Here is a 15,396-nt window from a genome sequence, read left to right as displayed (position 1 = left end):
AGCATAAGAACAACGGCTGTCCTCGAGAATTGCTGAAGTGTAAGAAAAAAAGAGAATCAATGCAATATCTGCTGGCGTGTCTATGAGGTTTGGGCGAAGGGTTAAAGGGATTGTCAGATTTTAAAAAATTTCAGCACCTGCAGTTATAAAAAAAAAAAAAGAAGGGTTACTCGCCTTTTGAATCCCTGCCGCTCCAGCGCTGATGCTCCGCTGGCCCTACATCATAGATCAGATAATATAGATTGTGAGTGATGACAAGTTCTGTACATCGCTGCGGAATACGCTGGTGCTTTATAGATTATATATAATTCTGCCATGTCACCAGCGTCACCCCTCTCCAGATGCCGGTGATTATGGGACTACAATACTATTGTTGTCCCGAAAAGAAGCGTCATCAGATGTTTGTAGCAGCAGCTTATCTCTTCCTCTCCAAAGAAACACATCTGTTCAGTAGCGCCAAGGGGTTGTATAAGATTAGAAGAACATTGCGGCTTCTTTCCAGAAACAGCGCCACTCTTGTCCACGGGCTGCAGGTGCAGCTCAGCCTCATTCTAGTCAATGCTGCAGTACCAGACACAGCCAATGGACAAAAGTGGCGCTGTGTCTGGAAGAAAGCAGCAATGTTCTTCTAATCTCATACAACCCATTTTTCAGCCGTTTTTTTAATCATACTCGTGTTTTTCACGGCCGTTTTTGTAGCTGTTTTTCTATAGAGTCTATGAAAAACTGCTCCAAAAACGTCCCAAGAAGTGACATGCACTGTTTCGCGGGCGTCTTTTTACGTGCCGTTTTTGGAAAACGAGGCGTAGAAAAACGCCCTGTCGGAACAGGTAGCCGTATTTCCCATTAAAATCAACCGGCAGATGTTTGTAGGCGTTCTGCTTCCGGTTTTTCGAGGCGTAAACGCCCCAAAATATGCCTGAAAACACTCCGTGTGAACATACCCTGTCAGAGCATTGACAATTCCATCTGAACTGCTGCAGTCTGGTGTCAAGCGTAAAAAAATTAATTTACCTGATTTAATTTGCTTAAAGGGGTCATGCCATCAATAGAAAAGCTCTCTTTTTTTGGAAATAGGATTGTGCCTTGAAGTATGTACAGATAGAATAGGCGCCAAATTACCAGCAGACACCTGATATGACATTCTATTACAATGGCTCCACCTACTGGGAGTTATATGTAACGCAATAGGGGAGATGACCAACAGGTGATGACAGAAAAGATTTATATAAATCAAACTTAATCCGATTTATTAAATTCTTGCTGTAAAATAAATAAAGACGATACATTTTATTTAGAAAACAAAATATTTAAATTTTCTATAAATAGACTTAAAGTGACGCTCCACCTAAGATGAACATTATCTCCATAGTCAGCAAATGTAAAATCCAGCATCTCTAGTGGATCTTTGTTTACTGTGTAGTGTAGTAAAATATCTCCAGTGGTTACCTGGAAACCATCAACAAGTTGTTGATAGAGTTGTTCTCTTTTGGATGTTCTTGTGTAAATGAGCCTAGTTCTTTATTTACACAAGACAATCGTATAAGAGAGACTCTAAGACCAAGAGCAACCCAGGACAAAGTGCAGGCCCACATTAGACTAACAGACATTTATTTATTGGGTTCAGATGTCCTACACCCCTGTGTTCTTAGGTAGTTAAGGCTATGTTCACCTTTAAAATAATTGTTATTTTGTGTTCTAAATAAAAATGTCTGTGTGATTGGTGCAACTTTCAAAATACTTTTTATTAAAAATGATATTTATTTTTTAGATACATCTGCTTCGTATCCTGTATATTGAGCATCTGTATCGTGCGCTGAATCCTGTATCCGTCAGGTAAGCGGGACTGACGGGCTCAGGGTCAGCGGGTCCTGCGTGTCTCTGACATGCATGATCCACCTGTTATCCATCACATCTAAGTTATGAACTGTCAGAGAAACACAGGACCCGCTGTCACTGAACCCGTCAGTCCTGCTCACCTGACGGATACAGGATTCAGCGCACAATACAGATGCTCTACATACAGGATACGAAGCAGATGTATCTAAAAAATAAATATCATTTTTAATAAAAAGTATTTTGAAAGTTGCACCAAACACTGATAGACATTTTTATTAAAACATTTTTTTTTTTCAAAAGGTGCACATGGCCATTAACTCCCTAAGAACACAGGGGTGTATGACATCTGAACCCAGTAAATGTCTATTTTAGTCTCTCTAGGGTGGGCCTGCACTTCTTCCTGGGTTGCACTTGGTCTTAGAAATGTTTAATTTTCCAAATCAAATCTGTCAAGTTTTTGATGAAATTTCTGTTTTCTTTTGTCCAGGCAGAATTTAGGATTTAACTTTTTTTTTATATTTTTTTCCCTACTGAAACTGTATCTAAAAAAATTCCAATCATATAGGATGATAGACAGTATGAACAGTAGATCCTGATAAGATACTTCAGCAGCAGCTAACCTGCTTATTGATGGTTTCCAACTAGCAATAGATTTTTTCTACACAAACAAATGAAAACCGCACTATACAAAGATGTGGATATTATATGAACCTAGTGCAGAGCTAATATTAGGCAAAGGTGGAGCTTCACTTTAATATTCTCATTTTCACCAATATATACAAAGTCCTCATTGCCTTGTGGTCACTATTGAGTTTTTTTCTTCTCTCTTTCATCACTTTTTCTCCACACAAATAGAAGGATGCCAAGGATTATGATGATGAAGAACATAATGTACAGAATATTTCTATTAAACAGATCCGTTTCTGAGAAAAAAAAACAATATTTTAATTTTAATATTTGAACCTTCATTCTCCATTTGCCCAGCAGCAAGTATTCAATTTCCTTACAGTGCCACCACAGGTGAAATGAAGTATTACACAGATCTCATTGGGTTGTCCATGTAATGCACAGACATGCTGGGTCCTCCAGAGAGGGAGACACTCCTTGTAGCCGCTCTCTGCTCTGACTAATTGTAAAGGATCTGCCAGACACAGCTTCTGTGTCGACGCCCGTTGTTAGTCACTCTGCACTTGCTCCTAAGTTTGCTCGAGTGACCCCTCCTACCAATCAGCCTGGGAGGCTGAGGAGTGGGAGAGCCTATCACAGCCTGGCCAGACGGAGCTAGCTCCCACCCTCTGTCTATTTATACCTTCTCTTCCTGTTCCTCCTTTGCCTGTGACTCTTTTAGTCGGTTTCCTGGCTCTGCTGTTACTGCTTGTGCTACTTGTCTTCTGCTCCATACTGACCCTGGCTTACTGACTATTCTCCTGCTCTGCGTTTAGTACCTCGTCCACTCCTGGTTTGACTCGGCTCGTTCACTATTCTTGTTGCTCACGGGGTTGCCGTGGGCAACTGCCCCATTTCCCTTAGCTTCTGTGTACCCTTGCCTGTGTCTGTCGTGCACTTAGTGAGCGTAGGGACCGTCGCCCAGTTGTACGCCGTCGCTTAGGACGGGTCGTTGCAAGTAGGCAGGGACTGAGTGGCGGGTAGATTAGGGCTCACCTGTCTGTCTCCCTACCCCGCCATTACACTAATAGATCCTGAATGGGAGACCGACCTCTGTTAACTCAGAATTCCCTAATAGGACATTAGAAAATGGATTTAGGACGATTTGATCTGCATGAATTGAAGTGGCGAACATCAAACTGCTGGATCCGCCAAGAAATGTAGACAGTGTAACCTTGATATAAATTAAAGATACATATACAGTAAAATTCCTTTAATCCAGCATCAATGGGACCTGATATATTTCCAGATTACCTAAATAAAAATCTGTTTTAACGTTTATTAAAGAGGCTCTGTCACCAGATTTTGCAGCCCCTATCTGCTATTGCAGCAGATCGGCGCTGCAATGTAGATTACAGTAACGTTTTTATTTTTAAAAAACGAGCATTTTTGGCCAAGTTATGACCATTTTTGTAATTATGCAAATGAGGCTTGCAAAAGTCAAAGTGGGTGTGTTTAAAAGTAAAAGTCCAAGTGGGCGTGTATTATGTGCGTACATCGGGGCGTTTTTAATACTTTCACTAGCTGGGCGCTCTGAAGAGAAGTAACATCCTCTTCTCTTCAGAACGCCCAGCTTCTGACAGTGCAGATCTGTGACGTCACTCACAGGTCCTGCATCGTGACGGCCACATCGGCACCAGAGGCTACAGCTGATTCTGCAGCAGCATCAGCGTTTGCAGGTAAGATCGACTTACCTGCAAACGCTGATGCTGCTGCAGAATCAACTGTAGCCTCTGGTGCCGATGTGTCCGTCACGATGCAGGACCTGTGAGTGACGTCACAGATCTGCACTGTCAGAAGCTGGGCGTTGTGAAGAGAAGAGGATGTTACTTCTCTTCAGAGCGCCCAGCTAGTGAAAGTATTAAAAACGCCCCGATGTACGCACATAATACACGCCCACATGGACTTTTACTTTTAAACACACCCACTTGGACTTTTGCAAGCCTCATTTGCATAATTACAAAAATGGTCATAACTTGGCCAAAAATGCTCGTTTTTTAAAAATAAAAACGTTACTGTTATCTACATTGCAGCGCCGATCTGCTGCAATAGGAGATAGGGGCTGCAAAATCTGGTGACAGAGCCTCTTTAATAAACGTTAAAACAGATTTTTATTTAGGTAATCTGGAAATATATCAGGTCCCATTGATGCTGGATTAAAGGAATTTTACTGTATATGTATCTTTAATTTATATCAAGGTTACACTGTCTACATTTCTTGGCGGATCCAGCAGTTTGATGTTCGCCACTTCAATTCATGCAGATCAAATCGTCCTAAATCCATTTTCTAATGTCCTATTAGGGAATTCTGAGTTAACAGAGGTCGGTCTCCCATTCAGGATCTTTTGATTCTGATTTTAATGGCATTATATTGTAGTTCGGTGCTGGAAACTAGTGCTGAATTATCAAACTTTCTGGATTATTGGATGCCAGATTAAAGGAATTTCACTGTATACAGTATATGTTTAAGGTGGACTGTGACATAACAATTTATAACAGTCTATCAAATCTATTTTACCCCCGATATTACAGTGAAATTCCTTTAATCTGGCATCCAATAATCCAGAAATTCTGATGGTACGGCACTTTTTTCCAGCACAGATCTGCATGACAATCTTGCATATCACAAGATCTAAAGGGTTTCCAAGCACGCTGGAGACACACTGAAGACACTGTGGAGACAGCAAAATGCCCCATACCACCCTATATATACAGAGGGTCCAGAAATATACGGATGATTGGTAACGTTGGTTAACACCAAATATTTATGGTAGTTTGGCATGGTGGAGGACTTAATGGAGGTAGTCTAAAGTAAAGTGGTCCTATATTTTAATTTTATTTAATCCTTACATGGCTCGGTGCTCAGTTTTTACATGATAAAATGTTGTCTGCCTGCAGCCACCACTAGGGGGAGCTCACAGTATAGGGATTTTTACTGCTGCTATTGCACTCCATAATGTATCTATATCTCCCCCCAGTGGTGACAAACAGAATTTCTCAGTGTTACCTTCAAGCGGAGGGTCACCCTATGCCATAAAAGTACATTTAATTTTCTATAATCATCCAATAATCCAGAATGTCTGATATCCAGCCCCTTCCAGGACTGATTACCGCAGAATTGAAGTAATTTTAAAGGGTAACTAAACGTTCTACAAACGTGTGACATGTCAGAAGTTTTGATTGGTGGGGGTCCGAGCACTAAGACCCCTGCCGATCGCTAAAACGAGCACTCCTGCCGCTTCATTTTAGCCATTGGTAGGGGTCTCAGTGCTCGGACCCCCACCAATCAAAACTTCTGACATGTCACTATGACATGTCAGAAGTTTGTTGAACGTTTAGTTACCCTTTAATCTTAATTAATCATAAAAATCTCTTGCACCTACAAGCACAGTCAGATTTCTTCTTTGAATATACAGATATTTTGGTAAAAAGAATTCCAATTTAATAATTGTATCAACTGAAATTAGAAATTCTTGCCAGTGTTGTTAGAGGAACTCCATGGGCACAACACCAAAGAGAATTCCTGTGTCATGCTCCGCCTCCTCAGACCATGCGCTAGACATAACACAGTATATCAGTTTTGCCCAAGTGTTCCTTTAAATCTTCCACAGGCTGCCATACAGGGTGGCATTGCCATATGCATGGACCCTTTTTTGTCATCTCAGTTCCCACAATGCACTGCTCTCTGGTAACTGAAAACCAGCAAAATTATTTTGCTTTAGATGTGAATAGAGAAGATATTAAAAGGTTTAGTCGCCGTTCAGCCCTGGCCTCAGACTTACCTTGAGATAAAACATTGACCTCAATCATTATTGGATCAGTCATTGAGACATGTGACACGACACAGGTATAAATATCAGCGGGGTCACCAGGCTCAGGTACTGGAACTTCAAGGAAGCTGCTTACACTGAAGGTCCCGTCATGATGTCTGCGATGACTGGAGGTAATTGGGAAGACATGGGTTACTGGGGACCCATTCAGCAGCCAGGACACCGCCACGTCCAGTGGGTAATATCGGTCAGTTCGGCAAGTCACGGTGGTCTTTGGTTTCGCACTCACAGAAATTGAAACCTGAGGAGGCTCTGAGAGAAAAACACATCTGTAAGAATAGTGGAACCGGCCACATGTTAGGGGCCACAAATCCAAGCTGGTGCCAGGTCTCTGAGAGGGCACCATGTACCATAGGTACAGTATGTCAGCTCAAGATTCACTGACCAGACATGATAGGACTAAAAGCAAATAGTTAAGATTAGAAATCTACTACCGTTTTGTGTCTATAGCTCCACTGCAGACTTATGTATCTCCATGGCTACAGACTACATACCCCGTGTAGTCTGATTCTGCAGTCATACAGCCATCTGTTTGTCCCTCTACTTTTTGATAACCTACTGAATGTATATTAGTAAGAAGTAATAGAAGACCGTAACATATGACTACAGGATCAGACTACTCAGGGTTTGTTTGTAGTCTGTAACCATGGAAGCACATCGTTCTGAATAGGAACCAGACACAAAACGGTAGGAGATTTTTAATTAAGACTATTTGCAAATTTGCTCCATTTTTTATTTTAGATGCATTGGATCAATAAAATGTTGGGTGACCAACACTGGTGTCTGAGACCATGCAACTGCTATGAAGTCCTTAAAGAAGGTGGCCCAGGTCTAGTTGGTGCCTAATCTGCAAAATAAACCAACACGAGAGGAGGTGACCAGAAAATGGTGGAGTACACCAACATCTCCTACAAAGAATGGGAAGGTCATTGGGCAGGAGAACACGACCCTCATGAATGTGGGACATGCGGTGGTATGACTGAGCCAGCATATACATTCAGAAAAGTTCTTCTCTATGTAAGTATCCAAAGCTACGATATGCTCAAATATGGCTACTAAATGTTATGGGTCATGTAGGCCTACACGTCAATGCCCTCGAAGGTCTCTCCCGTCAATGTATACTGGATTACCTCTGATTTGCAGCTGGAGAATTTGCTGTACTCTATGATTTCCCGTAGCCACTATACAAATATAGGTCCCCTCATCATGGACATTGAGTCGTCTTATAGTCAGAGTCGAGGTTTCCTTCCTCTCCTGTGTCTCCTGTTGTATAGTAATACGTGAGTCCTCAGGGCTTAATCTGTGTCCGGCGCCATCCTTCTGTAGATGCCAGTTCACGTTTACTTCCGTACCACCCCAAGCCTGACAATTTAATGTGACTTCATCAGCGAGGGAGCCTTTTTGTGATGGCGGTGAGGATGATACAAGAAGGTCCACTAAAATGAAAAACAACGTAGAAAAATACACCAATAAATCGAGGGTAAGGAACATGGGTCTATCAGATCTATCAGAGACCTGGTCATTCGGGGCCACACTGCCATTCTCTGTCACCTCAAATTAGCCATTCTGGTCTTTCATTTTGGAAAAATGGCCTTCAAAAAGATTTTGGAATGATAAGACCCCACTGTTTTTGGGTCTACCAGCAGGTCAAACTTTGGGCGATAGAAGATTGCTAAAAACATTTTGGGTTAAAAAAATACTGCGCCAAAATTATTACAGTGATCCAAAAAGTATCATTGCCCAATGCCTAAAATGGCCCATACAACTTGGTAACACTGTCTGTATGAAGTTTTATGGCCGCAGGGCGGCCATGAGGGCAGTATAGGTGACACTGCTGTCCAAAGCCCAGGCAAACAAAAGGAAACTAACATTCGCCAAATATTTTTGGCCAAAAATGGATGATATTTCGATGTGGGGTGGATCTCTGGGGAAAACAAAGTAAGAATTGAACCTATAGAATCCATGTTTTCCCCTGACCAGAGGAATCGGGAGACTTCCCACTAGACCCAATAGACATTAGATAGTCAGCGGAGACTATCGAAAACGGAGGGATCTGAGGGCTAAACTGTAATGTTGATGGTCAAATTTGTGATCTAATAACAATATGGGCCCCTCATCCTGTTGTGGGCCCTTGACTAGCTATGCCAACACTTCCCAAAGGCTGTAGGGTCTTAATAATGAGGGCATTTCCCACCGTCTCACCTCTCATTGGTACAATAATCTTCTCATTGGCCACCTCGTCTGGATTTTCAATGGGTAACATTGCTTTGGCCATCACGGCAATGCTGAGTTCCGGTAGGCGGATGTGAGCGGCAAATAACTGGGAATAGAGTGGCGATATTTCACATTCAATCTGTTCTCCCTCACATTCCACATGCAGCAAGCGCTCTGCAAATGAGAGGGGGGCAAGGTCAACTGCGGGGAAGAAAAAGGGGGCAAGTTAGATGTATGACATTAAAAGAGCATTTCCCTTTAAACTATATAAAGTCCTTCTTCTATCAAGTCCTATTCAAATGCTTCATAGTTTGATTTTTTCTTCTGGGAAAATTGGGTGAAAACCAAAAAGGCCGCCATTACAATTCCTACAAAGAATGATGTGCTTCCATGGTTACAGACTACAAACAAACCCTGTGTAGTCTGATCCTGCAGTCATGTCTTACTGTCTTCTATTACCTCTAAGGGTATGTTCACACGCTTAACAAAAACGGCTGTAAAATACGGAGCGGTTTTCAAGGGAAAACAGCCTCTGATTTACAGTCGTGTTTTTATGCATCAGGCGTTTTTTTATGCGTTTTTTATGGCCGTTTTTCTATTGAGACAATGAAAAACGGCTGAAAATAGGCTGTGTGAACATACCCCTACTAATATACATTCAGAAGGTTAGCAAAAACTCCAGAGTCTAGTTATGCAGAGGCAGAGAGACGCATAAATGCATAACCAGGCAGATTTATTATTCGGGAGTCAGGGGCGTTCACAGAAATCATAGTACTCCATAGCAAGAATGGGTCCCACTGAAAGGGCCGCCAACGTACTACGCCTTTATTAATGTTAATGTCCATCACTCTGTTTTTAGGGTCCCAAATTCTCTGTGGATTAATTTCATTATATATCTGTATAGAGGAGTTCTGTTTTGCGGACTTGATGACAGTCGCCACTAGGGGGAGCTCATTGCAAATGAATTTCTACCGCTAGTATTAAAGTGTATCTATACTTTAAGAAAAAAATTCACGTCATAGTGACATGTCAGAAGTTTGGATTGGTTGGGGTCCGAGCTCTGAGACCCCCCACCAAAATGAAGCTCTGCCCGGCTTTCCTCAGAAAGCTAAGCGAGTGGTGTACGGGCTCAATGGAAAGTCTATGAGTCTGTACACCACTCGCTCCGCTTTCCGAGGAAAGCCGAGCAGAAACTGAGCAGCACAGCGCTCAACTGAGCACTTCTGTCGCTTCGTTTTAGCGATCGGTGGGGGTCTCAGTACTCAGATCCCCATCTATCAAAACTTCTGAAATGTCACTGACACGTCAAAAGTTTTTTGAAAGTACAGGTAATTGAGCTGTAGAAATCTGTGTGCAGTGAGCTCCCCCTAGTGGAGGCTGTAGGTAGCCGCTATGATAATGCACACATCAAGCAGGGGAAGCAGCTTAATGTGTGTCCCCCTCACATGTAGCAGCTATAGGTACACCACTGTCAGTAGTCTAGGAAAGCTGGGTGATAATGCCTCGTGTAGCCGTAATTTGCTAATTTCTAACTGATACATTGTCACGAATAGTGACCTGTGGCCAGGAAGACCGTCATCTCCGGGCTCTCAGGAGGCTGATAATCTGGTAACGCATCCGCCGGCTCCTCTCCCATCACCGTCACATTCTGCAGGACCAGCGCCACTCTTTGTCTTGTAAACCCAAGTCCTCCCATACTGGAATCCAACAGTGCATAGTCACAGGGAAGCACAATATCTGCGGTGTACTGCGTCTGGGGAACAGCTGCACCCCACACCAAAAGACCTACAAAAGAGAGAGTCAGGATCATTGTACAGCCCAATATTACATATAATAGTATGTGTCTTATACTCTAGTCACATCCAAAGCTGCATTCAAAGCTCTGATGTCTTTAGGTTAGCTCTCTGGGACATTACATTTCAATGCTGCTGGTTCAGTGTTTGTACATAATGTGCTCTGCTGCAATGCATTGTAGGAGATGTAGTGTTTATACAATAGTGTGATATAAAAGAAGAAAAAATACCTCCCACAATACATACATGATTTACAGGTCATAAGAGGTCATTTAAAGAGCCACTACACCTATAATTGTACTGCAGTCAGCCTCTTTACAGTCCAAAATGGCTGATAACAGGGAACAATAGATTGTATGCAACTGCACGGAAAATTGATACACGATACATTTTAGGGTTAGTGTCTCTTTAAAAACACAATGTGTGTAATATCTCCATAATGTTTGATGCCATCTTTTTTTTTTTTTTTAAAGTGACACCCCACCCCTTAAACCAGCCTCTCAATTTTTTTTCTCACTGTTTAGAGTCAGGATCAGTCCCGGATGCAGATGTCCATTTGTCTTCATATCGGTGATCCTACCAGCAGGGACTGCACACAACAATATAATATACAGCTATATATAAATCACTCACAACAACACTATATACACACACACAAACAGCAACAAAGTAACGCAAACTGTCATACATACAATACATCAGCAGGATACACACCACATACAGGTCTATATGATGTATACTATACACAGAGCCTGCCCCACAGAGGAAGATCCCCCGCTACACACACAACAACACAATGCAGCACACAGCAAAACACTACACAACACACACAGCAACCTGCAGATAGAAAACTCCAAATTCAGCCTTGGTTTTCACTTTCAGTTTAGCAAAAGTCATGTGACACTTCCTACCATATAAAAAGAAAAGGAGAACACACCGAGCTCTGCAGGCTGCTCAACCTGTGCAGAATAGGATGTTAAAGGGGCTGTGCACAAGAAATGTGCGTGTCTGCAGTAAAAGTGGCTCTATACTATTTTTTAAACAATGGATTACTAACGACATCTATGATGTTGATTCTTGTATATAGGGGCAGTATTATAGTAGTTATATTCTTGTATATAGGGAGCAGTATTATAGTAGTTATATTCTTGTATATAGGGGGCAGTATTATAGTAGTTATATTCTTGTACATAGGAGCAGTATTATAGTAGTTATATTCTTGTATATAGGGGGCAGTATTATAGTAGTTATATTCTTGTATATAGGGGCAGTATTATAGTAGTTATATTCTTGTATATAGGGGCAGTATTATAGTAGTTATATTCTTGTATATAGGGGCAGTATTATAGTAGTTATATTCTTGTACATAGGAGCAGTATTATAGTAGTTATATTCTTGTATATAGGGGCAGTATTATAGTAGTTATATTCTTGTATATAGGGGCAGTATTATAGTAGTTATATTCTTCTATATAGGAGCAGTATTATAGTAGTTATATTCTTGTATATAGGGGCAGTATTATAGTAGTTATATTCTTGTATATAGGAGCAGTATTATAGTAGTTATATTCTTGTATATAGGGGGCAGTATTATAGTAGTTATATTCTTGTATATATGGGGCAGTATTATAGTAGTTATATTCTTGTATATAGGAGCAGTATTATAGTAGTTATATTCTTGTATATAGGAGCAGTATTATAGTAGTTATATTCTTGTATATAGGGGCAGTATTATAGTAGTTATATTCTTGTATATAGGAGCAGTATTATAGTAGTTATATTCTTGTATACAGGGGCAGTATTATAGTAGTTATATTCTTGTATATAGGGGCAGTATTATAGTAGTTATATTCTTGTATACAGGGGCAGTATTATAGTAGTTATATTCTTGTATATAGGGGCAGTATTATAGTAGTTATATTCTTGTATATAGGGGCAGTATTATAGTAGTTATATTCTTGTATATAGGAGCAGTATTATAGTAGTTATATTCTTGTATATAGGAGCAGTATTATAGTAGTTATATTCTTGTATATGGGGGCAGTATTATAGTAGTTATATTCTTGTATATAGGGGCAGTATTATAGTAGTTATATTCTTGTATATAGGAGCAGTATTATAGTAGTTATATTCTTGTACATAGGGGCAGTATTATAGTAGTTATATTCTTGTATATAGGAGCAGTATTATAGTAGTTATATTCTTGTATATAGGAGCAGTATTATAGTAGTTATATTCTTGTATATATGGGCAGTATTATAGTAGTTATATTCTTGTATATATGGGCAGTATTATAGTAGTTATATTCTTGTATATAGGGGCAGTATTATAGTAGTTATATTCTTGTATATAGGAGCAGTATTATAGTAGTTATATTCTTGTATATAGGGGCAGTATTATAGTAGTTATATTCCTGTATATAGGAGCAGTATTAGGGCATGCCCCCACGTGGCGGAATTCCTCCGCAACTGTCCGCATCAATGCCGCACCTAATCCGGGTTGCGGATTACGGCTGCGGGTCTGCCCAAAATGTGCAGTAAATTGATGCGGACTGGCTGCTGCGTACTGCGGTAAAAGTGCTTCCCTTCTCTCTATTATCAGTGCAGGATAGAGAGAAGGGCCAGCACTTTCCCTAGTGAAAGTAAACGACTTTCATACTTACCGGCCATTGTCTTGGTGACGCGTCCCTCTTTCGGCATCCAGCCCGACCTCCCTGGATGACGCGGCAGTCCATGTGACCGCTGCAGCCTGTGATTGGCTGCAGCCGTCACTAAGACTGAAACGTCATCCTGGGAAGCCGGACTGGAGACAGAAGCAGGGAGTTCTCGGTAAGTATGAACTTCTATTTTTTTTTACAGGTTGCTGTATATTGGGATCGGTAGTCACTGTCCAGGGTGCAGAAACAGTTACTGCCGATCGCTTAACTCTTTCAGCACCCTGGACAGTGACTATTTACTGACGTCTCCTAGCAACGCTCCCGTAATTCCGGGAGCCCCATTGACTTCCTCAGTCTGGCTGTAGACCTAGAAATACATAGGTCCAGCCAGAATGAAGAAACGTCATGTCAAAAAAGCAGGACGCATCCGCAGCACACATAACATGTGCATGACAGCTGCGGACTTCATTGCGGAATTTAGAATCTCCATTGAAGTCAATGGAGAAATTCCGCCATGAGTCCGCAACCAGTCCGCCACTGGTCCGCAACAGACAGAGCATGCTGCGGACACCAAATTCCGCTCCGCAGCCTATGCTTCGCAACGGAATTTTACTCAACGTCTAAACGAACACTTCTAAATTAAAGTGGAAGTCAATGGAGAAACGGCTCCGCTGCGGATTAACGCTGCGGAGTGTCCGCAGCGGAATTCAAGTGCAATTCCGCCACGTGTGAACCCAGCCTTATAGTAGTTATATTCTTGTATATAGGGGGCAGTATTATAGTAGTTATATTATTGTATATAGGGGCTGTATTATAGTAGTTATATTCTTGTATATAGGGAGCAGTATTATAGTAGTTATATTCTTGTATATAGGGGCAGTATTATAGTAGTTATATTCTTGTATATAGGGGCTGTATTATAGTAGTTATATTCTTGTATATAGGGGGCAGTATTATAGTAGTTATATTCTTGTATATAGGAGCAGTATTATAGTAGTTATATTCTTGTATATAGGGGCAGTATTATAGTAGTTATATTCTTGTATATAGGAGCAGTATTATAGTAGTTATATTCTTGTATATAGGGGGCAGTATTATAGTAGTTATATTCTTGTATATAGTGGGCAGTATTAGGGCGGGTTCACACATGGCGGAATTCCACTTAAATTCCGCTGCGGACACTCCGCAGCGTTAATCCGCAGCGGAGCCGTTTCTACATTGACTTTCACTTTAATTTAGCAGTGTTCGTTTACACGATGCGTACAATTCCGCTGCGGAGCATAGGCTGCGGAGCGGAATTTGGTGTCCGCAGCATGCTCTGTCTGTTGCGGAGCAGTGGCGGACTCATGGCGGAATTTCTCCATTGACTTCAATGGAGATTCTAAGTTCCGCAATGAAGTCCGCAGCTGTCATGCACATGTTATGTGTGCTGCGGATACGTCTTGCTTTTTTAACTTGACATTTCTTCATTCTGGCTGGACCTATGTATTTCTAGGTCTACAGCCAGACTGAGGAAGTCAATGGGGCTCCCGTAATGACGGGAGCGTTGCTAGGAGACGTCAGTAAATAGTCACTGTCCAGGGTGCTGAAAGAGTTAAGCGATCGGCAGGAACTGTTTCTGCACCCGGGACAGTGACTACCGATCCCAATATACATGTATCTGTAAAAAAAAATGAAGTTCGTACTTACCGAGAACTCCCTGTTTCTGTCTCCAGTCCGGCCTCCCAGGATGACGTTTCAGTGTAAGTGACGGCTGCAGCCAATCACAGGCCAAGCACAGGCTGCAGCGGTCACATGGACTGGCGCGTCATCCAGGGAGGTCGGGCTGGATGCCGAAAGAGGGACGCGTCACCAAGACAAGGGCCGGTAAGTATGAAAATCGTTTCCTTTCACTAGGGAAAGTGCTGTCCCTTCTCTCTATCCTGCACTGATAGGGAGAAGGGAAGCACTTTTCCCGCAGTCTGCAGCAGCTAGTCCGCATCAATGTACTGCACATTTTGTGCAGATCCGCTGCAGAATCTGCAACGCAGATTCTGTGCGGCATCGATGCGGACAGTTGCGGAGGAATTCCGCCATGTGTGGTCATGCCCTTATAGTAGTTATATTCTTGCATATAGAGGGCAGTATTATAGTAGTTATATTCTTGTATATAGGGGGCAGTATTATAGTAGTTATATTCTTGTATATAGGGGCAGTATTATAGTAGTTATATTCTTGTATATAGGGGACAGTATTATAGTAGTTATATTCTTGTATATAGGGAGCAGTATTATAGTAGTTATATTCTTGCATATAGGGTGCAGTATTATAGTAGTTATATTCTTGTATATAGGGCAGTATTATAGTAGTTATATTCCTGTATACAGGGAGTAGTATTATAGTAGTTATATTCTTGTATA

The 15,396-nt window shown here is 41.5% G+C and overlaps 1 protein-coding gene across 1 annotated transcript; it reads right to left on the bottom strand.

The window, feature by feature from the left end:
- Window positions 1–2,095: 2,095 nt before the first annotated feature.
- On the bottom strand, window positions 2,096–11,161 carry TAPBPL (TAP binding protein like). Its single transcript, XM_075842346.1, has 6 exons — window positions 10,860–11,161; window positions 10,107–10,334; window positions 8,538–8,750; window positions 7,466–7,771; window positions 6,288–6,587; window positions 2,096–2,762 (listed from the first exon to the last, which is right to left on the bottom strand). Exons 1-6 carry the CDS (start codon window positions 10,906–10,908, stop codon window positions 2,644–2,646), a joined length of 1,215 nt encoding a protein of 404 aa, XP_075698461.1. The 5' UTR covers window positions 10,909–11,161; the 3' UTR covers window positions 2,096–2,643.
- Window positions 11,162–15,396: the final 4,235 nt, after the last annotated feature.

Source organism: Rhinoderma darwinii, chromosome 11, assembly GCF_050947455.1.
Source record: "Rhinoderma darwinii isolate aRhiDar2 chromosome 11, aRhiDar2.hap1, whole genome shotgun sequence".
NCBI classification, from domain to species: domain Eukaryota; kingdom Metazoa; phylum Chordata; class Amphibia; order Anura; family Rhinodermatidae; genus Rhinoderma; species Rhinoderma darwinii.
The sequence above is the reverse complement of the archived record's forward strand: the minus strand, read 5'-3'. Positions and strand labels throughout refer to the sequence as shown.

Coding starts and splice junctions, on each gene's coding strand:
- TAPBPL (XM_075842346.1), bottom strand. CDS start 10,908: ATGAAGACAAATGGACATCTGCATCCGGGACTGATCCTGACTCTAAAC. Junction 7,772..8,537: donor GATTATTGTACCAATGAGAG/GTGAGACGGTGG, acceptor TTTTCATTTTAG/TGGACCTTCTTGTATCATCC. Junction 2,763..6,287: donor GGTCAATGTTTTATCTCAAG/GTAAGTCTGAGG, acceptor TTTTTTTCTCAG/AAACGGATCTGTTTAATAGA.